Source organism: Pseudophryne corroboree, chromosome 3 (genome assembly GCF_028390025.1).
Source record: "Pseudophryne corroboree isolate aPseCor3 chromosome 3, aPseCor3.hap2, whole genome shotgun sequence".
Classification (NCBI taxonomy): Eukaryota; Metazoa; Chordata; class Amphibia; order Anura; family Myobatrachidae; genus Pseudophryne; species Pseudophryne corroboree.
In genome coordinates this window covers 162,232,233-162,254,799 of record NC_086446.1, presented here as the reverse complement: position 1 = coordinate 162,254,799, position 22,567 = coordinate 162,232,233, and the positions used below count along the sequence as shown (strand labels likewise).

Here is a 22,567-nt window from a genome sequence, read left to right as displayed (position 1 = left end):
CTGACGCTCAACCTCCATGCCGTCAAACGTAGCCACGGTAAGTCTTGATAGATGAACGGTTCCTGTTGTAGAAGATCCTCCCAAAGAGGTAGAGGCCACGGGTCCTCCAGAAACATTTCCAGTAGATCTGCGTATCAAGCCTTTCTTGGCCAATCCGGAGCAATGAGAATTGCTTGAACCCTTTCCCTTTTTATTCTTTTGAAAATTATTGGGATCAATGGAAGTGGTGGAAAGACATACACCATCTGATAGACCCACGGAGTCACCAGAGCATCCACCGCCACTGCCTTTGGGTCTCTTGACCTGGAGCAATACTGCTGGAGCTTCTTGTTGAGACGAGAGGCCATTATGTAAATCTGTGGAGTCCCCCACCGACGAGCCAAGCACCCGAACATCTCCGGGTGAAGGCCCCACTCTCCTGGGTGGAGGTCGTGTCTGCTGAGGAAGTCTGCTTCCCAGTTGTCCACTCCCAGAATGAATATCGCGGACAGCGCCACATCATGTCTCTGCCCAGAAGAGAATCCTTGTCACCTCTGACATTGCTGCTCTGCTCTTTGTTCTGCCTTGACGGTTTATGCAAGTCACCACCATCACATTGTCCGACTGAACTTGGATGACTTGATCTTGAAAAAGATGTGCTGCCTGCAGAAGGGTGTTGTATATGGGCCTTAGTTCCAGAACGTTGATCAGAAGAATAGTTTCCTGACTTGACCATTTTCCTTGGAAGTGTTCTCCTTGGGTGACTGCTCCCCAACCTCTGAGGCTTGCATCCGTGGTCAGCAGAATCCAATTTTGAATCCCAAACCTTTTTCCCTTGGTCAGGGGAGAAGTCTGTAGCCACCACAGAAGAGACATCCTGGCTTTGGCGACAGACGTATCCTCTTGTGCATGTGGAGATGCGATCCGGACCATTTGTCCAGGAGATCCAGCTGGAAGGGCCTTGCGTGTACTGCAATGCCTCGTAAGAGGCTACCATCTTCCCCAGGAGACGAATGCACAGATGCACCGATATCCGAGTCGGCCTGAGGACATCCCGCACCATTGACTGAATTACCAATGCCTTTTCCAGGGGAAGGAATACTTTCTGTACCTCCGTGTCCAGTATCATCCCCAGGAACAGAAGCCTCTGTGTTGGTTCCAGGTGAGATTTTGGCAGGTTCAGAATCCACCCGTGATCCTGGAGAAGTCGTGTGGAGAGGGTAATGCTGTGCAACAACCTCTCCTTGGATAGTGCTTTTATCAGACGATCATCCAGGTACGATATTATGTTCACTCCTTGTTTGCAGAGGAGAAACATCATCTCCGCCATCACTTTGTTAAATACCCTCGGGGCCGTGGAAAGCCCAAAGGGCAGGGCCTTGAACTGGTAATGACAGTCCTGCAACGCAAACCTTAGATAAGCCTGATAAGACGGCCAAATCGGAATATGAAGGTATGCATCCTTGATATCCAGAGACACGAGGAATTCTCTCCCCTCCAGACCTGAGATCACCCCTCTCAGCGACCCCATCTTGAACTTAAACACCCGTAAATACGGGTTCAGTGACTTTAGGTTTAAAATGGGCCTCACTGAACCGTTCGGTTTCGGTACCACAAACAGGTTGGAATAGAAACCCTTGTTTTGTAGTTGAAGAGGAACTGGAAGAATGACCTGAGTCTGTATCAGTTTTTGAATTGCTGCTTGCAAGGTCATACTTGCTTCCGGGGAAGCTGGTAAGGCAGATTTGAAGAATCTGTGAGGTGGGAGTTCTTGAAACTCCAGTCTGTAGCCCCGGACGATAAAATCTTTTACCCATGGATCCAGGCATGAGGTGGTCCATACGTGACTGAAATATCGCAACCGGGCTCCCACCATCATGCTGAAGGCTTTGTGGAAGCAGAACCGGAGGTCTGATCCTGTGAGACTGTATTTGCAGTTTTTCTGGGTTTACCTTTGAAGGCAGTAGAAGAACCCTTGGCCTTACCTTTAAACTTTGCCGTCCGAAAGGACTGCAACGTTGGTGCAGAATAGGATTTCCTAACCGGGGGTGCTGCGGAAGGAAAGTATGTAGATTTACCCGCCGTAGCCTTGGATATCCACGTATCCAGTTCATCTCCAAAAAGGGCTTCACCTGTGAAAGGTAGGCTTTCCACAACTTTCCTGGAATCCGCATCCGCAGTCCACTGGCGTAGCCACAAGCCCCTGCATGCTGACACTGCCATGGCAGTGGTGCGTGCGTTGAGCAAACCAATCTCCTTTATGGCCTCCACCAGAAAGTTAGCAGAATCCTGTATATGCTGTAGGAGTAAAATAATCTCCCCCCTGGATAAGAAATCTGACCCGTCAATTAGATTACCTGACCATTTTGCAATGGCCTTAGTGATCCATGCACAAGCTATAGTGGGTCTTTGGGCCACCCCTGCAGCTGTGTACAGATATTTGAGAGTGGTCTCAATCTTGCGATCTGCAGCATCCTTCAACTAAACAGCTCCAGGAACAGGTAAAACTATTTTACGAGACAGCCTGGAAACCGAAGCTTTCACTATCGGTGGGTTTTTCCAGTTTTTCCTATCATCCTGAGGGAACGGGAAGGATGTGAGTAACCGTTTTGGAATCTGAAACTTCCTGTCAGGATTAACCCAAATTGCTTCAAAAAGAGAATTTAATTCCTTAGAAGCAGGAAAAGTAGCAGAGGATTTATTTTTCACATTAAAAAAGGATTCCTCCTCGTCCTCTGACACCTTGTCAGGAATGTGTAATACATCTCTTATAGCTTCAATCAGGGCCTGTATTCCCTGTGCTAAAGCTGCACTTCCCCCTACCAAGTCCACCTTCTTCTCCTCTGGGTCTGATACATCATCGTCGGTATCAGCTTGCATGATGTGGGCCAGAGTAAGTTTCTGTGGACAAATAGCAGGGGTCTGAGATGCCGGGATGACCACTGAATCCCTATTCATGAGGTCATCTACAGACTGCCTTAAATATTGCGTCTCCTTTTCATTTTGGGACAATTTATTTGAAATATTTGAAATCATCCCTTTTAATGAATCTAACCATACAGGTTCAGATGCACTAGCCTGAGAATGTGTACTATCCTGAGTACACTGTAGTGATCCCCCTGATTGAGAGAAACACTCTGCTGGGCAGCATGATACACACTCCTTTGACATGATAAATGTGAAAGAAACACACACACACACACACACACACACACACACACACACACACACACACACACACACACACACTAAGGAAAAGGTTAAAGCACAGAGCCCTTCTAGGGAGACGCAGAGTACAGTGGAGCCAGACACACAGCGCCCCTATAGCTAAAGATTAAACTTAGCTGGGTCGCAAACTAAGTACCCTTAACAGGGCTTAGTACACCAAATTATTGCTTCCCCCCTTTGCTATGACCCCCTGGTACCGCTGAGGTGCTTTGGAGTCCATCTGGAGGAGCTGCGCTTCCCTGACAGGCTGCCTGTGTAAAGCTGCACAGGGATAATGGCGCTGGTGAGCTGCCTAAAAATAATAAAACAGAAAATAAATGCAGAAAACTCTTCAGGAACTTCCCAAGCATGACCGGCTCCTCCAGGCACATTTTCTTAACTGAGTATGGTAGGCGGGGCATAGAGGGAGGAGCCAATGCACACTATTGATTTCTTAAAGTGCCCAAGGCTCCTAGTGGACCCGTCTTTACCCCATGGTACTAATGTGGACCCCAGTATCCTCTAGGACGTAAGAGAAATGACTGTTAGGAGCGGATTGGCTGGTACTTTATCTCCGTCCACTTTATCTCCATGCAAGGCATAGTAAATGAACCCCTAGGGGGTCTATTCATGAAGCAGTCAAAAGAGTTGAGAAGTAAGCCTGTGAAGAAGTTGCCCATGGCAACCAATCAACTGCTCTGTATAATTTTATAGTATGCAAATTATAAATGTTACTTCAATGCTGATTGATTGCCATGGGCAACTTCTCCACTGGCTCACTCTCCACACTTTTCACTGCTTCATGAATAGACCCCATAGTGCCATACTGGACACTATACTACACATTTGTCTATGTCCCAGCTATCATTACAGATTCCCAGATCTACAACAAACATGTTACAATATCACATAACCAGCTATAACCACCGATCACCATTACAGCTACCTAAAACTGCCACAAACACTATACTATGCCATTAATCCCAATAGTGTGTTTCTATATACTGTACAGTAGAAGGGGGAGATATTGATACCTAGTCATGTTTTGTGGAGCAGACATCTTCCTGGTGAGGTGAGGACCATGTTTCTGAGAATGAGCTCTGTGTTGAGATGTTAATTAGCTTGTTCAACAATGTGCGTATGTATAATATAAAATATATTTTGCACAATCTATTCAAATATCTAAAATGGAGACTGAATATCCTGTAACAGTCCACCATCTCTGGTACTATGCAACCCATACAGAAATCTGCTCCGACAGTATGCTGCTCTTAGTACTATAGTTTTCATCTTCCACTGCAGGACACACCCCTGAGCAGGACTGCCATCAGAAATTGTGGGGCCCAAGACTGATAAAATAGACAGGGCACCCCCACCACGAAAAAAAAGAAAGATTCTGCTACACTGCCTCCACCCCAGGAAAGACTTGTTTAAGTTCTCCATGCGCATCAGCCCATTGTTGTTGTGCAGACTGTACAGCTCTCTAGGTATTGGCAGAAGGAGCCAGGGGTGGTCCCCCTCTCTATAAAAGCCTGAGACTCCAGTCCCCCCTGATGGCTGCCCAGCCCCTGAGTGTCAATAAATACACCTATAGACGGAGCTAAACATGCCATCTATAATCTCCCTGAAACTAATTTTCAAAAGTAGGCAAGTATCCTCTATAACTTATGTTGTTTTTGAAATTCACTGCAAAATTACAGGTAGGTGCACTTATAGTGCTCCTCACCTTGCTAAGAATGACTCCTTCTACCTGGTATATTGTGACACTGGTGTGTATTTTTGGTACTAGGTCACACCCTCCAACATGACCCTTTCCATTAGGTAGAAAATGCTCTGTTCCTGGGCTTCTTTGCCAGTGGCAGTTACAGATGTGAGACTGCAGCGCAGTCCGAAATTAAAATAGGGGAGCCACACCAACTGCAATTGAGTCCTGGCCAGTGCCGGATTAAGCCTTGGGGGTGCCCGGGGCACTTTAGATAGGAGGGCACCGGTGGAAGGGGGGAGGGGCTGTTTATAAGACTGTGAATACCTCCCAACATGACCCATTCCAGGAGGGGCAACATGCTCTTTACATGGATTTCCCTCTTAATAGAAAGATGTTTCAACACAGGTGATTGCAATCATAACTTAAGTAGGAAGTCCAGGTAGACAGAGCATTTTGAGATGTATGGATTGTGTATATTAAATTTATCCCAAATGTGTATATAAGATTTAAACTAATAGTTTAATAATGCCTGGGTACTGTTTACAGCACCACCTAATTGAAAGACAACTATTTTATAAAATGTTCTTGTAGTGGAACAAAGACAACTTAAACAACCTTAAAGTACATATAGAAAAAGAAAATCTATTATTTATCTTGTCATATGCAAAAATAGCAGCAGCCTCTGTACTATTTACACACTGGGACAGGACTCAAGAGGACTCTGTGTGTGTGTGTGTGTCTCTCTCTCTAGACCCTCATTAGATAACAAGTTACACAGAGCTCCCACCCAGGTGTGGAGAGAGCTGTGACACAGGGATCCTACCCTATGTCACAGCTCTCTCCACCCTCCTATCTCTCCTCTGGTTGGGACGCTCCATCGATAGTTCATGTAATCTGATACTCCTGTGTCTCTGCCTGCACTGCATACTGTTCTCGCATTCTGGCTGTCTGGTTCTGCTGCTGCATAAGAGGAAAAGCTAATGATGCTCTGGCCAGGGGGGCCCCTCACAGAGAGGGGCCCGGGGTACAGTATGTCCTGCATCCCCTCCTTAATCTGGCTATGGTCCTGGCAGTTGATGTTTGGCAGTGTTTGGGGTATCAGTTAGTGTTGCTCCCCTATTTGAATTTTGGACTGCGCTGCAGCCCCACCACTGGCAAAAAAGTCCAGGAACAGAGCATTCACGCTAATAATCCTACAGTAACTAACATTTTCCAAGAAGTATGTAAAATTAAACTATTTGCTAATTTTCACACTGTCCTGACGCAACGTAATATTGCATATTGCGGCATTATGGAATGTTTTTTGTTTGCAATGTACCACGCTTGGGCTTCTTTTGGAGCCTCAGTGAAAACCACACTCATAGTGCGGGTTTATAAAAGTGGAGATGTTGCCCATAGCAACCAATCAATTCTACTTATCATTTATCTATCATCTTTAAAAGGATAGCTAGAATCTGATTGGTTGCTATGGGCAACATCTCCACTTCTATAAACCCGCACTTAAGTAAATATACCCCTTACTCAGAGGCTTTCTCTTCCTCTCCCGAAACGTAATGCTACCGGTGTGGAGTTAGGCAGCTTACGCATTTGCAGTGAGTCATGACGGGTGTGGATCATAGGGTCGACAGTAAGTAGGTTGACATGGACAAGGTTGACATGGAAAAAAGTCAACATTCGTTTTTTTATATTTTTTTGGTGTCGTTTTCTTCATAAATGTCCGGGAACTCCGTGGGAGCACACAGCGGGGATGACTTTGCACTTCAGGAGTAACTCCCGGCCAGCGCAGCTTTAGCGTGCTGGGCGGGAGCTACTCCTCGCTACCTTGTCCGCAGGGGCTGCGTATGACATCACGCAGCCACTGCGGCCTGCCTGCAATGGCCGGACCGTGCCTACGAAATGGCGGCCAAACACCGCCATTTCATCCCCTCCCGCCCATCGATCGCCTCTGCCTGTCAATCAAGTAGAGGTGATCGCTGTCCTGCTACGGCCATCGGCTGTCCCGCTTGTGCAGGCGCACAAAGGCGCCGACGCATGCACAGCAGGGACCCGTTCGCTCTGCTGCGTGAAAACGCAGCGAGCGAACGGGTCAGAATGACCCCCCATGTCCCCTCTCATGGCTCGCGCTTCAGGCAAGGTACCTCACTCTACTACCGCTGCGCTCGGCACAGGTTACTATTCCCAATCGTAGTCCACGTGGATCGCGAAGTATGAAAAAATTAAATAAAATTTGAAAAACACATGTCGACCTTTTCATGTGTCGACCTTTGCCATGTTGACCTAGTGACCATGTCAACCAAATGCATGTCGACCAATAGTGGTCGACCTAATGAGTGTTGACCTAAGTGCTGTCGACCTAAAGACCGGATACGGTCATGACTAGGAGGAAGATCTGCAGGGCCTCTACAGCTTTTCAGGATTCCCATTGATGGGGATTAGGGCATGCATCCTCTTGTTAAATAACTCATGCATAAGTTTGTATATCAATGTTTTTAATATATTTATATTAATATCACATATTTACATTTTAGACTAATATTTTTATAGAAAGCCAAATATAGGATAATATTACATTTCCTTTTCAGTTGATAAGTAATATTTAAACATTCTTTGACAGATAGTCACAGATAAGGAACATTTCCTTTTCTTCTCTGAATTTGATGAGACTCTCAGTTGGTACTACGAGCAAAACTTCCAGAGCGATCATAAATCCTCATCAGAAAACCGAATCATAAGTGTGAAGTCTGAAAGACAGAGTCTGATGCACAGTATGTGATAATATACAGTAGAGAAGATGCAATAACCCATGTTATAAATATAATCATTTACCTTTCTAATTTATATTTGTCACTAATATGAATTAACCATTTGTTGTAATAACACTGTGCTTTATATGGTATGTGAAAAACTATGGTGTAGATGAATGTGGTTAAATTGAATCTCACCTGTATTATTCCTTATAAGGGTTGGTGAACACCCAAATATCTGAACTGTCTACTGATGTGTACTCACTATGAATTTTTTAAGAGTCATTAATAGATACTAACAGTGCATCAATTAACTACAACTAATGCTGGCCAGACATACTATGATAATCTTGCAGATCTGCCCAATATCGACGGATCCTCTAGATAATTGTAGCATGTATGCGGCCGAACGATCTGCAGAGGAACATCCACCATACCAGGTCCCTTTGTACTTTTTGGAGGTAATTGCTTGTAAAAGTCTTCCTCGTGGAATTTGTAATTCATTTTGATGAACATCATCCTTTCCACTTTATGGGGAAGTAACTCCCTACACTGATTGCTGACAAGGTTCCTGGCTGAGCTAAAACCTCTTTCTGAGTACACACTGGAGGGTGGGCAACTAAGTACAACTAAGCCAGTTTGTGCAAGGGCCTCCAAGTTGCCTTTTTTTCCTGCCAGTATTCAAACGGACTGTCTGGCATGCCTATTTGGATGCTGTCACTAAAATAATCATCATCCATTCTTTCAATGGTGACAGCATCATATGCAGTAACAGTAGACATGTCAGTGATTGTAGGCAGCTCCTTCAGTCCGGATCAGAGGTCAAGTCCTTCCTGACTGATGTTCATCACTGCTAGTGGGTCTCATTGGAAAGTTTAATTTTTTCCTTGCACCTGTAGTTGCCGAAGAAAATGAAGGAGGAGATGTTAGCTCTTTGCATCTCTGCAGATTTGTCCCCGTTGGAAAGAAAGACACAACGTATGACTTAAACCTAGGATCAAGTACGGTCGCCAACATATAGTGCTCTGATTTTGAGATTGACGACCCTTAAATCCTGGGAAAGTGCATGAAGGGCTTGATCTGCAAGTCCACTATACTTAGCAGTGCAATCGCTCTGTTTCAGATCCTCCTCCACTTTCCCCATCTGCTTTTGCAAAAGCCTGATGAGGGGAATGACCTGACTCAAGCTGGCAGTGTCTGAACTATCTTTACATGTGGCAAATGAGGTAACCGGGGAGACTGATGACTGGAACCAGATTCAGGAGCCGGGGGGCCATGACCAAACAGCAGCTGAGAGGACACAGGCCATGACCAGGGAGCCAGAGGTGCTGGGAGCTTGAAGCAGCGTGTGGGAACTTGTGCTAAGGCTGACCCACAGAAGAGAGAGATGAAGGAATGAGCGGGAGAAAAAGAGCTGGGAGCTGTGACCAGTGAGTGCGTGCTGCTGCAGGAGAACCAGACACTCTGTTCCATTGTTATACACCGTTACACATTCCCCTGATTGTACTGATTGTATTTTCAATTACTGTTCTGTTGTGAATATTGTCTCTCTCCACTGTCTTACATTCTTTTCATTCATTCTTTTGATTGTATTTTCAATTACTATTCTATTATTTATTGTTTCTCTTCACAGCTAGGCTTTAGTACCGTATTGTATTACATAGTAAAAGGGAGTTAGGCTTTACAAACAAAATGGGTGGTTCCGTGATTCAGAATCTCACTCCGTGCATGTCGTGCAAGATGTATGCGCACCTGGAGCAACCGTCCCAGTGTGAATACATCTGCGCAAGGTGTGTGCGAACAGTTGCCCTGGAAGCCCTGGTAACTGATCTAGAGAAAACCGTTACTCGACTGAGGGATATTCACAAAGCTTAGTTAGAATGGTGGAGGAGTTGCAGGGACACACACCGGTAGATGAGGATGAACAGGTAGCCAGCTGGGTCACCGTTAGAAGGAAGAAAAAGAGGGGTAGGCACGGCATCTCTGAACTACCAAACACCAACAAATTCACCCGATTGGACAAAGTTTTGTTAGATGGTAGTGAAGAAATGACGGAGCTGAGCTGGAAGAGTCTGTTCCCTCTAGCATCCGGAGGAGCGGTCCCTCCGGCACTGATGGAACAAAAGAAAGTGAGGTACCTAGTCAGATTGTGGTGGTAGGGGTTTCTATTATCAGGAAGACAGATAGGGCAATCTGCTACCGGGACCGTGATCGCCATACAGTCTGTTGTCTCCCGGGTGCTTGGGTCTGGCTGGGAATGACCAGGCGGTCTTGGTGCACATTGGCACCGCTGCCTCCTCCTCATTCAGATGCAATCCATCGCGACAAAAAAAGATGGCGCCTGACTGAGAAGTCCACCCAGTGTTCCAGGATAACAAACCTCTCTTTACAACACCAGTGTTTATGTAAAGAGAGGTTTGTTATCCTGGAACACTGGGTGGACTTCTCAGTCAGGCGCCATCTTTTTTTGTCGCGATGGATTGCATCTGAATGAGGAGGAGGCAGCGGTGCTGGGGGGAAGGATGGTTAGAAGCGTACTTGCCTACCTGACCCTCTTCATGAGGGAGAAAATGCTCTGTTCCTGGACTTTCCTGGTAATGTATGATTGCCATCACCTGTGGTGAGCTAGTTAATTGATAAGAAAGGTGTTTCACCACAGGTGATGGCAATCATACATTACCAGGAAAGTCCAGGAACAGAGAATTTTCTCCCTCATGGAGAGGGTCAGGTAGGCTAGTATGGTTAGAAGGTTGGAGGAGTTTTTAAACTAGGTGCCTGGGGGAGGGTTTAGCTAGGAACTATGGGTCATGGAGTGAGAATAGTGGGGATGGAGGTAGTAAATGAATTGGGGGTGGAGAAGGGGGAGGGAAAGAGCAGCTAGCAAAGGGCATGGATACTAACATTGGTTCTAACAAGGGTATTACCAAAGGTATTGGCAAAACACTAAAAAACAACGATTAGGGCTGAGGTTCCCAAACTGTGTGCCGTGGCTCCCTGGGGTGCCTCGGGACACTTACAAGGGTGCCCTGGGTTGGTGGTCCAGGACCAATTCAAATTATTCATGGTCATATAATAGGCAAAACCAGTGCTGGTGGCTGCCAGTCATAAAATATGTGGCCAAACAGAAGCAAATCTTGTCCCTCCCCACACAACTGACCCTTAGGATGACATATTAATGCAACCTACTTAATGTAATATTTCTTTCTAAATTTCTCAATAAGAAATTTTTGGCCTAGGGCTGCCATGAAAAAAATTCTGATATTCTAGGGTGCCGTGATTCAAAAAAGTTTGGAAACCACTGGATTAGGGGTCAACATTACTGCATATAGAAAAGGATGTTCCTAGCACTAGGGGAAATACTTATCTTAAATGTATGTATGTAAAAGCTAGAAGCCTTGCAGATAAAAAGGGGGAACTAGAGGTCCTTGCAGCAAGCAAACAGTATGATATTATAGGCATTACTGAAACTTGGTGGGAACAATCTCATGATTGGACAGTCAATCTAGAGGGTTATACGCTGTTCAGGAGAGACAGATTAAATAAACAGGGTGGAGGGGTATGTCTTTATGTAAAGCCATTTTTAAAACCTGATATACGGGAAGATATTCACAAGGGTACTTTAAATACTGTTGAGTCATTATCGGTAGAAATTGCATCTGGGAGTAAGGGAACAAAAAAGATAGTATGAGGGGTATGCTACAAGCCGCCTGGTATTAATGTGTCTGATGAGGAAATGTTACTGAAGCAAATTGAAAAAGCAGCAGGAGTATAAGACATAATAGTGATGGGAGATTTTAACTATCCAGAGATAAATTAGACAAACGACTCATGTGATACTGCTAGGGGTAATATGTTTTTAAACACACTAAATGATAACTGTTTACTTCAACTAATCAAGGAACCAACTAGGTACAATGCAATCTTAGACCTGGTATTAACTAACAATGGGGAACTGATATCAAATATTATAGTAGGGGAGCCCATGGAAAACAGCGACAACAATGTTTGTGGTCAGTTTTCATAAGCAGTCCTATATTGGCTCAACTAGAACTCTAAACTTCAACTTTGACATGATGAGGGTAGCTTTAAGGGACATTGAATGGGAAATTTTGTTTCAAGGTAAAAAAATACTACGGAGAAATGGGAGGTATTAAAATCACTACTTGCTAATAATACTCGCAAATGTATCCCCATAGGCAGCAAACAAAGGATTAAAAATTACAAACCAATGTGGCTTAACAAAAAGATGAAGGAACTAATGGGCAAAAAAAAGGCGAGCATTCAAAAAATACAAATCAGACGAGAATGCAGAGTCATTCCAGCACTATAAGGATTGCAACAAAATATGCAAAATGAAATAAAAGCAGCTAAAGTAGAAAATGAAAAGCTAATAGCTAAGAAAAGTAAATCAAACCCCAAACATTTTTTTAAATATATATACAGCAAAAAATAAAAAAAAGAGAGTATAGGCCCTTTAAAGGACAAGCTGGGAGTCTTAATAAAAATTATTATGACATAGCGGACAAATTAAATGAGTTTTCTCATTGGTCTTCACAAGAGAGGACCAGATGCAAGGATTAACACACAATCTCAATAAGACCAATGTCCCACTTCTAATTGCCTATTTAAGTGAGGAGGTAGTCTGTGACCGATTACAAAAAAAAATTAAGATTCATAAGTCACCTGGTCCCGATGGAATTCACCCAAGGGTTCTCATGGAGCTTCACTCTAAACTAGCAAGACCACTATTATTGATCTTCAATGACTCACTTACATCAGGCATTGTTCTGAAATACTGGTGTATAGCAGAAGTAGTGCCAATATTCAAAAAGGGAAGTAAAGCTGAACCGGGTAATTATAGACCAGTTAGTTTTACATCTATAGTGGGGAAAATACTGGAATGTACTCTAAGGGATAGTATACAGAAATTCCTTGATGACAATAAGGTTATTAATAGGAACCAACATGGATTTGTGAAGGATAGATCATGTCAAACAAACTTATTAGGCTTTTATGAAACAGTCAGTGTGAACCTTGATCAGGGTAACAAGGTGGATGTAATTTTTTTAGACTTTGCTAAAGCTTTCGACACAGTACTGCACATGAGACTTATTTATAAGTTACATGAACTAGGGCTCAGGAGCACAATATGCACTTGGGTAGAAATAGGAGCAGAATTGGGTTAGACAATATGAAGCAGCGCATTTTTGTAAATGGAACTTTTTCAAATTGGACTGAAGTACTAAGTGGTCTGCCACAGGAGTCTGTACTTGGACCACTATTGTTCAACATTTTCATTTATGATCTAGCAGTAGATATAGAGAGCATGTTGTCTATTTTTGCAGACGATACCAAATTGTGTAAGGCTATAAATATGGAGGGAGATGCTGAATCTCTCCAGAACGACTTAGTTAAACTGGAAGCATGGGCAGCAAAATGGAGAATGAGCTTCAATACAGACAAGTGTAAGGTAATGCATTTTGGTAGCAAGAACAAAAATAACACCTACTGTACATACTAAATGGGGTAAAATTAGGGGATTCTGTACTGGAAAAAGACTCAGGTGTTCACATAGATAATAAACTAAACAGCAGTACCCAAAGTAGGACTGAAGCAAAGAAGACTAACAAGGTATTAGCATGTATAAAGCAGGGAATTGATGCGAGGGATGAGAGTGTTACACTCCCACTATATAAATCCCTAGTGAGGCCACATCTTGAATACTGTGCACAATTTTGGGCACCATACTACATAAAGGATATCCTGGAACTAGAAAAGGTTCAGAGGTGGGTGACCAAATTAATTAAGCGGATGGAAATGCTGGAATATGAGGAAAAGATTGCTAGGCTAGGCATGTTTACACTGTAAAAGAGCAGGGGACATGATCAACATTTACAAATATATAAGGGGACAATACACAGAGCTTGCGGGAGATCTGTTTTTGGTAAGATCAACACAGAGGACACGTGGACACCCGCTTAGGTTGGAGGAGAGGAGCTTTCACATGCAGAGGCGTAAAGGTTATGTTTGGAATTCCCTGCCTGAGAGAGTGGTAATGGCAGACTCGGTCTACACTTTTAAGAATGGGCTAGATAAATTCCTAATGGATAAGGATGTACAGAGTTATGGTGCGTAGTCATGCACTATATTTATTAAAAAAGAGGAATAAGGACTAAACATAACGACCGACATTGTCAACAGACAAATTTAGTCCAAAAAAATAATACAGCGTAGTAAACCACATATAGGTTGAACTGGATGGACAAATTGTCTTTTTGCAACCTCAGAAACTATGTTACTTTGCAACTCCAAAAGGTTTGAGAACCTTGCACAATACAGAAATTAGTCTCCACTGCGCTCGACTCAGTTGCATTCCTGCTCCTTTCCCTATGTCATAGGTGGATGTATAGGCTTGAATGGCCTTTTGCTGCTACTCCATCTGCTGAAGCATATAAAAGGTTGAATTTGTTGCTTCAGCTGATTGCAAGGCAAATTCAAGAGTTTTTTCTGGTGCTCCAATCTTTGACACGAATGTGCCGAATGGCGAAAATGTCCACAAATTTTGCGGGCCACCGATAGCATCCCCTGCACGCCCCTGTCATTTTGTAAAAAAATTCAACACTATCAAATTGATTGTGTGGGCAAAACATGGGACAAGTTGGTATTTGCCCAGATGTAATGCTTTTACAATATTGTTGCCATTGTCAGATATCATAAATCCTGAGAAGAGTCCAAGTGGGGTAAGCAATTTTGCAATGATTTCCCTAAGTTTTTGTAAGATGTTCTCAGTGGGGGCGTGGCTTGCAGCCTGACTGAGCAGAGGTGTCCCTGGAGAGCTCCCAGTAAAAGCCTCATATCTACCCCGGTCTAACCCAGCCATCTGTGTTTATTTAGCTCCCGAAGCCCTGTTATATTGTCCTTGAAACAGGGCAATTCGAGTGGAAGTGCTGCGGAGCCGTGGAGCAGGTTTTTCCTGTTCCTGCGGGTTGCGGCCTTCCTTCTGTGCCGGGACCTAGATTTTTCGTCCCTCCCGGCCGGGCGACTCAGACCTGCGGGAGTCGTGCGGATCGCAGCGGCCCTGGCTGAATATACTCTCCCCCCCCCCCCCTACCCCCGTGGACCCCTACCAAGTGCTGGAGAAGGAGCGCGCGGGCCCCTGGAGCCGGGAACCGAGCGCAGGCCGGAGCCGCGAGGTGCCTGTGGACGTCCGGTGCTGGCGGCCATCTTGGAAGGGGAAGAGAGAGCCGCGCGGAGGTTGTGAGCGCCCGAGCGGCTTACACTGACCGGGTCTCTCCCGCTGAAGGTATTTGTCTGGCTGGTGGCTTGCATCAGCCGAGGGAACCCCTGGGCTGGCTTATCTGTCATAAACATACATACAGGAGCTCAGTGACGGCGGCCATATTGGGGGTGGCTAACAAGATCCACCTCCATATACATGCTGAATAGCTGCTCTTTAGGTGCTACACAGCCCCTGCTCTCCCTGGAGCCACAGTGCGGCCCCCAGCTTACAACACTGCACGTCTGCTAGCCGCCCTGGGAGAGACTAAACCCTCTGGAGCCGTATATATCCGCAGGCTTACGGTGCAGCACACTGCCTGCCAGCAGACCCGACGGGAGACAAGCTCCGGTGTCCCACTGCATTGGACGGCCCCTGGGGACACTCACATATGGACGAACGGGTACGACTGTGGGACCACCTGCCCTCGTCCCTCCCTCCGACGCTGCCTACTCCTTGCTCTCCCCGACTCTGGTGTCCCGCTGATCTCCATTGCTGCCAGGGCCGCTCAGTCTTTGTAAACTGACCTAGGAGAATAGCGATAGGGACACTGGCCCTCGTCTCCCCCTCTGCAATGTCTGAGATGATGGCCTAGCAACACAATTTGTTCTATCTGGACCGTGATAGTTTTCTTTATACCTTTCCCTCTTCTACTTAACGTACAGCCGACGAACACCGTCTGTGTCTTTTTACATTTGTGATATCCCACCTCCCCTTTTCTTTCTTTTTTCCCATAATGGCGCAAAGAAACAAGAAAAACACGCAGCCCCCCACAAATTTTTTTGGACAAAAATCTAAGGGCCCCCCAACTCCTGCATTGCTCACGGATTCTCCTTCCTCTCCCTGCTCATCGGAGACGAGTATAGACCCACAGATCCAAGCAGTTATGACCAGTTTACTCGAAGGGGTGCAGTCCACTTTTAAGCAAAAACTCTCCACAGCTATCGCCGAGTTCAAATCTGACCTCACAGCCCTCGGTAATCGTACAGATGCTCTTGAATCGAAGACAGACGACCTTTGTCGCTCTCAGCAGCGTCTTGATTCGGAGCTCTCCAGACTTCATGACGAGCTTGAGGACCTCAAAGAACGCCAAGAGGACCAAGAGAATCGCTCCCGTCGCAACAATTTGCGCATCCGCAATGTGGCGGAATCAATCCTTAGCTCTGCCCTACCGTCTTTCCTGAAAGACTTCTTTTAACACGTCTTACCTGACCTTTCAGATGCTGATTGTCTATGTGATAGAGCCCACAGAGCGCTCCGAGCGAAGCCGGCCCCGACACAGCGCCCAGGGATGTCATAGTTCGTCTACACTATTTTCGTTTAAAGGAACGTATTCTGCTGTCACTACGAGACACTCCAGTGATCGACTTTCGGGATATGCAACTGCAAGTTTTTCAGGATCTGGCCCCCTCCACTATTCAAAAGAGACGGGATCTCCAGCCTGTTACTCGTATACTACGCCAACAACAAATACGATATAGATGGGGTTCCCCTTCATGTTACAAGTTACAGCGAACAATTCTACTCACTCCGTCAAAACCTTAAATCAAGGTCAAGATCTGTTGGCTAAGCTTGGTCTCCTCCCTGTACCGTCATCCGATGGTGGGTCTGCCTCTTCCTCTGGGCCACGACGCTCCCAGGCCCCTTCGCCTGAATGGACACGAGTAACTCGTCATCGCAACGACACCAATGACCCTCCTTGATTTTGGCGGATTCTTTTTGGCTACACCTGACCAGTTCTCAACACTTTAGGAATGCGTCTCCAGACAGGAGACTCTTGATATTGTTTTCCATCTTTTAAAGCGCCTGTTGTGGGCCCTGAAGTTGCTCACCAAGCTTTAACGTTTACTATATGTTACGACTAGCCTGGTGCAATTCTGCTAGGCTTATCCCGTTTGTCTTGTCTCCCCTTGTTTCCCTTCCCTCTCCCCCCCTTTTTTATATATATATATATATATATGTATTTTTTTATTTTTTTTAAAAATATATATATTTTTTTTTGTTATGACACAGTACGTTTTTGTTTATTGTTTTTCATATTTTGGGTTACATTATTGTATCTTCGGCTCCAGCCGACTCAACTATTGCGGTCCAGAGGGACCCGCTTCTCCTGCATTAGCTTGCTATTCCCACTACCCCCGTGCTCCCTTTATTTGCTACTTCAAAATATGTTGTTTTATATTTGTGTAGCGGTCCCTGATTGGGACCCTATAACTCAGGGTTTTCTCCCGTATGGGTTCTCTATCTCTTTCTTCTCTTCTCTGTCTCTGATGCTTGGTTTTTGCAGTCTTTTTTCTTTCCTTTTCCTTCTTCCCCGGGTTGGGTTTCCACTGCTCCTCTTCTGTTCTTTGGTATCACATGGCGCTTAAATTGTTCTCTATAAATGTTAACGGGCTTAATTCTCCCAAGAAACGTACAGTGATGTTGTCCGCCTGTCGGAGAGAGAAGGCCGATATACTTTTCCTCCAAGAGACCCATTTCGCCGGTACACACGCTCAGCTTTGAGGTAAGCTGCCCTCACATTGACATCCTCCCTCACGCAGCTTGATTTACGAGACACCTGGCGACTTAAACACTCCAATGCCAGAGACTATACTCACTTCTCTGCACCTCATCAGCATTACTCTCGAATAGATATGATACATGTATCTCACTCACTCTCGACGTTGATATCTGATTCAGGCATCACTCCCTGTTCATGGACGGATCATGCAGGGGTGTATATCCTAGTAGACTTTTATGGAACCCCTAATAAATCCCGTAAATGGTGTCTTGACGATACTCTTCTTTCGCATCCCTCCACCCTTTCAGACACCAAATTGAACCTGAAATTTTTCTTTGAGGAAAACGCCTCTCCAGAAATCTCTCCTAGCCTAGTTTGGGAAGCACATAAAGCCACTATCCGCGGCCACTTTATGTCTAAAGCCTCAGCCATACGTAAAAAAGCAGCACAGGAAGTTTCCTCATTGGAATCTAACATTTCTGCGCTTTTAGCCCAACATAAAATTGCCCCGTGCGACTCCCTACTTTCCCAGATAAATAACCTCAGAGGTCAGTTAAACACCCTTTTATCGCGGAGAGCGGCAACTATACTACAGAAGCTCCGTCAGAAATTTTACGATAAAGCTGATAAAATTGATAGTTTCTTAGCTAATAAGTTAAGAAGTAAGCGAGATATGGGGCTGATAGAAAAACTACACTCTTCTACATTATACGCACTCACTTATGATCCTAAATTGATGGTGGAGGAATTTCGGGCCTATTATAGCTCCTTATATAATCTTCCTGCCCCCCCTCTTCCCTCCGATGGTTCTGAGGGAGCGCGTTCATACTTGTTGGGTACCCCCCTGCCGGGTTTGACGGAGCAACAGATTTCTCTTCTCAATGCGGATATATCGCTGGAAGAGACGGTTGCTGCTATCAAATCTATGCGGTCGTCAGCTGCCCCTGGTCCAGATGGCTTTACTGCCCAGTATTATAAAACATTCCATATGGAACTGGCCCCATACCTTACCTCGCTCTTTAATAGTGTTCTAGAGGGAGCATCATTTGCGCCAGCGACAGTACAAGCTGACATTATTGTAATTCCAAAGCCAGAAAGGGATCCGACACGATGTTCCAACTATCGTCCGATTTCTTTGCTGAACGTAGATCTTAAGATTTACGCTAAAATTTTAGCCAACCGCTTAGCTCCCCTGCTTACGCAACTGATACACCCAGATCAAGTGGGCTTTATTTCTGGCCGCCAGGCCTCCGATAATACCAGGCGAGCCATAGATTTGATTCACTCTATCCATAAACAGAAGCTACCCTCGTTGTTGCTAGCATTAGATGCTGAGAAGGCTTTTGACAGAATCTCCTGGCCCTTTGCTTTCTCAGTACTCCGGAGGATGGGCTTTTCTGGCAAATTCCTAGAAGGCATTTCGGCGCTTTACAGATCCCCTACTGCCACGGTTTCCGTTAACCGCCTCACCTCTTCAGCGTTCAACATCACCAACGGCACCAGACAGGGATGCCCGCTCTCCCCGTTGCTATTTGCCCTGGTTATGGAACCGCTGGCAGCAAGGATCCGAGCTAATATAGATATAGCTGGAGTGCGGGTTGGCCCTTCTGAACATAAAATTGCGTTATACGCTGACGATGTCCTTATATCTCTGGGATCGCCATCTCAGTCGTTACAGCCGCTCCCCTCTGAGATAGACCTCTACTCTAAATATTCAGGTTATAAACTTAATATGAGTAAGGCTGAAGTATTGAATTTTTATATCCCCGGCCCGACTAAGCTCTCATTAGAAAATTCCTTCCCATTTCAATGGCACAAACAAAAGATCAAATACCTAGGTATTTTTCTAACACATAGCCATCATCAACTTTACCAAGCTAATTTCCCTAGACTTCTAGATCGAATTAAGTCTGATTTGTCTTCTTGGTCTAGCCTCTTTATCTCCTGGATAGGTAGGGTAAACTCGGTGAAGATGAACGTGCTCCCTCGGATACTTTACCTGTTTCAGACCCTCCCGATATTTGTTCCTCCATCTATTTTTAAATTCTTACAATTTCATACGTCACAATTCATATGGGCGAATAAACGTCCCCGTGTTCGATTGAAACTCTTACAGCGCCCAACATTTAGTGGCAGCCTAGGCATCCCAGACTTCAGGAGATATTATTTAGCCACACAGCTCTCACACTGCGTGCAATGGTGCAACCCCCGAGGCTAGAAGGGTCTGGGTATCAATAGAAGCCGCCGAAGTGGGTCTCTCTACTCTCTCTTCTCTTCTCTGGCTTTCGAAATCCTGTCGCCCCAAAACTATAACATCCCATCCCGTAATCTCCCGTTCACTAACGATTTGGGACTTTGCCAATAGGAAATATGGCTTGGCCCCGGCCCCATCCCCTGTCATCCCAATATTACACAATCCTGCTTTTCCTCCCGGTACAAATAAATCATTGTTTGCTCCCTGGCAGGATAGAGGTATTTTATATCTGAATGATATTACCAGGGATACTACCTTTCCACAGTTTTCTCAGATTCAAGAAACTATTGATATTCCCTCTAGGTACTTTTATCAATTTTTACAACTTAAACATTTTCATTCCTCAATGGGACGCGTCCTTTCTAGAAGACCCCTGACCACGTTTGAGACTATATGTTTCAGACGTCACTCAACCAAAGGCTTAATCTCCCTCATATATACTACTCTCACTGGGGATGCTCCCTCTCAGCGCGATCCCCATGAGAGAGCATGGGAAACGGACCTAGGCTCGACTTTAGATAACGAGGATTGGTCTGAGGCATGGGGCAACGCGGCGTCTAGCTCCATCTGCGTTAGTATCAAAGAGAATGTCTAGAAATTACTATATAGATGGTATTACGTACCACCTCGCTTGAGCAAAATGTATCCGGATACGTCGGATAGATGTTGGAGAGGATGTGGCGCAGAGGGCTCTTTCCTACACATGTGGTGGTCATGTCCTAAAATAGCGCATATGTAGAGGAAAGTGATTAACTTTATATCTAGTTTGTTGCAGATTTCTATTCCTTCTGACCCTAAATACATTCTCCTCCCCCTAAACTTACCAACACTAACAAAATGTCAAAATAAATTGTTACGTCATATAGTCTCCGCAACTACATGTCAACTAGCTGCAGATTGGAAAAACCCTATCCCGCCTTCCATGCAATCTATAGTTGCTCGTATCTGGTACGTTTACCGCATGGACTATATGACCAGCATCATAAATTGCTCCCCTAAGTCATTCGAGAAAATTTGGAGTCCATGGCTGGCCACCCAGCATGCCCCTTCACCCTTTAATCTGTGATACCCTATATCATATTTGAGGAGACCCTCCTGGGGACTCTATTCTCTTCTATTCTGTCCATTCCTCTTCTTTTGTCTCTTCTTCTCTAACTTTTTCTATTCTTGATCCTTTTCTACTCTAACTCTTAACTATCCATCGGTTAGCTACGCTACTGACTGGCCTTTTTTCTATCTTATACCACCCGCTTTCTGGGTCAAAAATGGGTCACTGTTTCTTTCAGCTATCTTTATAATTGCCAGCTGTTGTGCTATATCTGTAACGTAACTTGTTGAAACCACTATCCGTTGGTATCTGTTTGCATTTTGTGATCCCATGAATAAAAATTACATTAAAAAAAAAAAAAAGATGTTCTCAGTGGTGTGCCTCTTACCGAAACTGGTGATACACAGCGTAGCCTGCCTTTAGATGAGTTGGCATTTGCTAGATGCTGCTAGTGCTTCTGCTGCTGTTAGTGATGCAGAAGGCAATACATCTACCCAGTGGGCTGTCACAGTCATGTAGTCTTTATTATGCCCTGTTCCACTTGTCCACATATCCGTGGTTAATTGCATAGTTGGTACAACAGCATTTCTGAGGACACGAACAACATTTCTTTCAATGTCCATGTACAGACTGGGAATGGCTTGTCTAGAGAATTGGAATTAGATGGCATTTGGTACCAGGGACAGAGTACATCAACCGTCTAAATCCCACTGCACTAATGGTGGATATTGGATTCACGTCTAACACCAGCATAGTTGTTATTGCCTCAGATACAGTATCTGCTTTGCAACTGGGTGACTGCTGTCGTACTTCATCTTCCTTGTAAAAGATTGTTGAACAGTCAATTGTTTGGTTAAACTACAAGTAGTCTTCCTGGTCCCCTTCTGGGATGAAGATGATCAACTTCCAGCAGCAATAGCAGCAGGCATAGCACTCAAGTATCCTTCGGAGGAATCCCGGATAGGAAAGGAGTCAGCCATGCCTATGAAATGGGATACAGGAGGACTACTTCCGGTCCTGACTGAGGAGTATGTTGACGATGAGGAGGGTGTTGGTGGAGGGGATTTCAGGCGTTTGGATCCTACAGAGAAAAAGGATCTAGGTGTACATTCTTATCCGAAGTTTCGTAATTTGTCAACAACTTGTGATGGACATGCTGCAAGTGGCCGGAGGGAAGATGGCGCTGATGCACGGGGACTTATATAGAGCCCACAAGAATCTGACAACGGGAAGATGATGTTCGGCCTCGCTTTGGGTTCCGAGTAAGGTGGGATCACAATGTTCGGGTGGGTTCGGTCCTCCAAGAACCGAACCTGCTCATCTCTACATACAACTACTCTCTTTTGGCTTGTGTTGGTGTTATAAGTAGCTCTATGTTTAAAAACCAATGTGTTTTACTGTTAATTTACATAATTTATAATTAAAATATAGTTTAAAGCTGTATATAATTTTTATTGTATATATTTAACTTTTTTGTTTCGTTTTCCCATTACTTTAACATGTTTTTATCTTGTTTTTGTGGCAAACAAATATGTGCTTCTGCTTAGGAATCACCAGTATATGGTGGTCATTTCGAGTTGATCGCTAGCTGCATTAGTTCGCTGTGCAGCGATGAGGCAAAAAAACAGCAGTTCTGCGCATACATATGCGGCGCAATTGCACGCGCGACGTACTATTACAATGAACTATGTACTTTTACACAAGGTCTAGCGAAGCTTTTCAGTCGCACTGCTGGCCACAGAGTGATTGACATCAAAACAGGAACTGAACATCTGAAGTGATCGCAAGCGCTGAGTAGGTTTTGTGCTACTCTAAAACTGCACAAAAAACTTTGTAGCTGCTCTGCGATCC

General features: G+C 44.9%; 1 protein-coding gene and 1 long non-coding RNA gene across 3 annotated transcripts in view; one reads left to right on the top strand and one right to left on the bottom strand.

Annotated features, from left to right (window-relative positions):
- Positions 1-22,567, top strand: part of LOC135054997 (coagulation factor VIII-like) — a 638,500-nt gene that overhangs the window by 242,808 nt on the left and 373,125 nt on the right. For both annotated transcript variants that reach the window (XM_063958535.1, XM_063958534.1), the window contains exon 12: positions 7,506-7,656. In XM_063958535.1, coding sequence (XP_063814605.1) covers positions 7,506-7,656 — 151 coding nt within the window. The remainder of the gene's footprint in view (positions 1-7,505; positions 7,657-22,567) is intronic.
- Positions 1-22,567, bottom strand: part of LOC135054998 (uncharacterized) — a 221,347-nt gene that overhangs the window by 123,045 nt on the left and 75,735 nt on the right. The gene's annotated exons all lie outside the window — the stretch shown is intronic.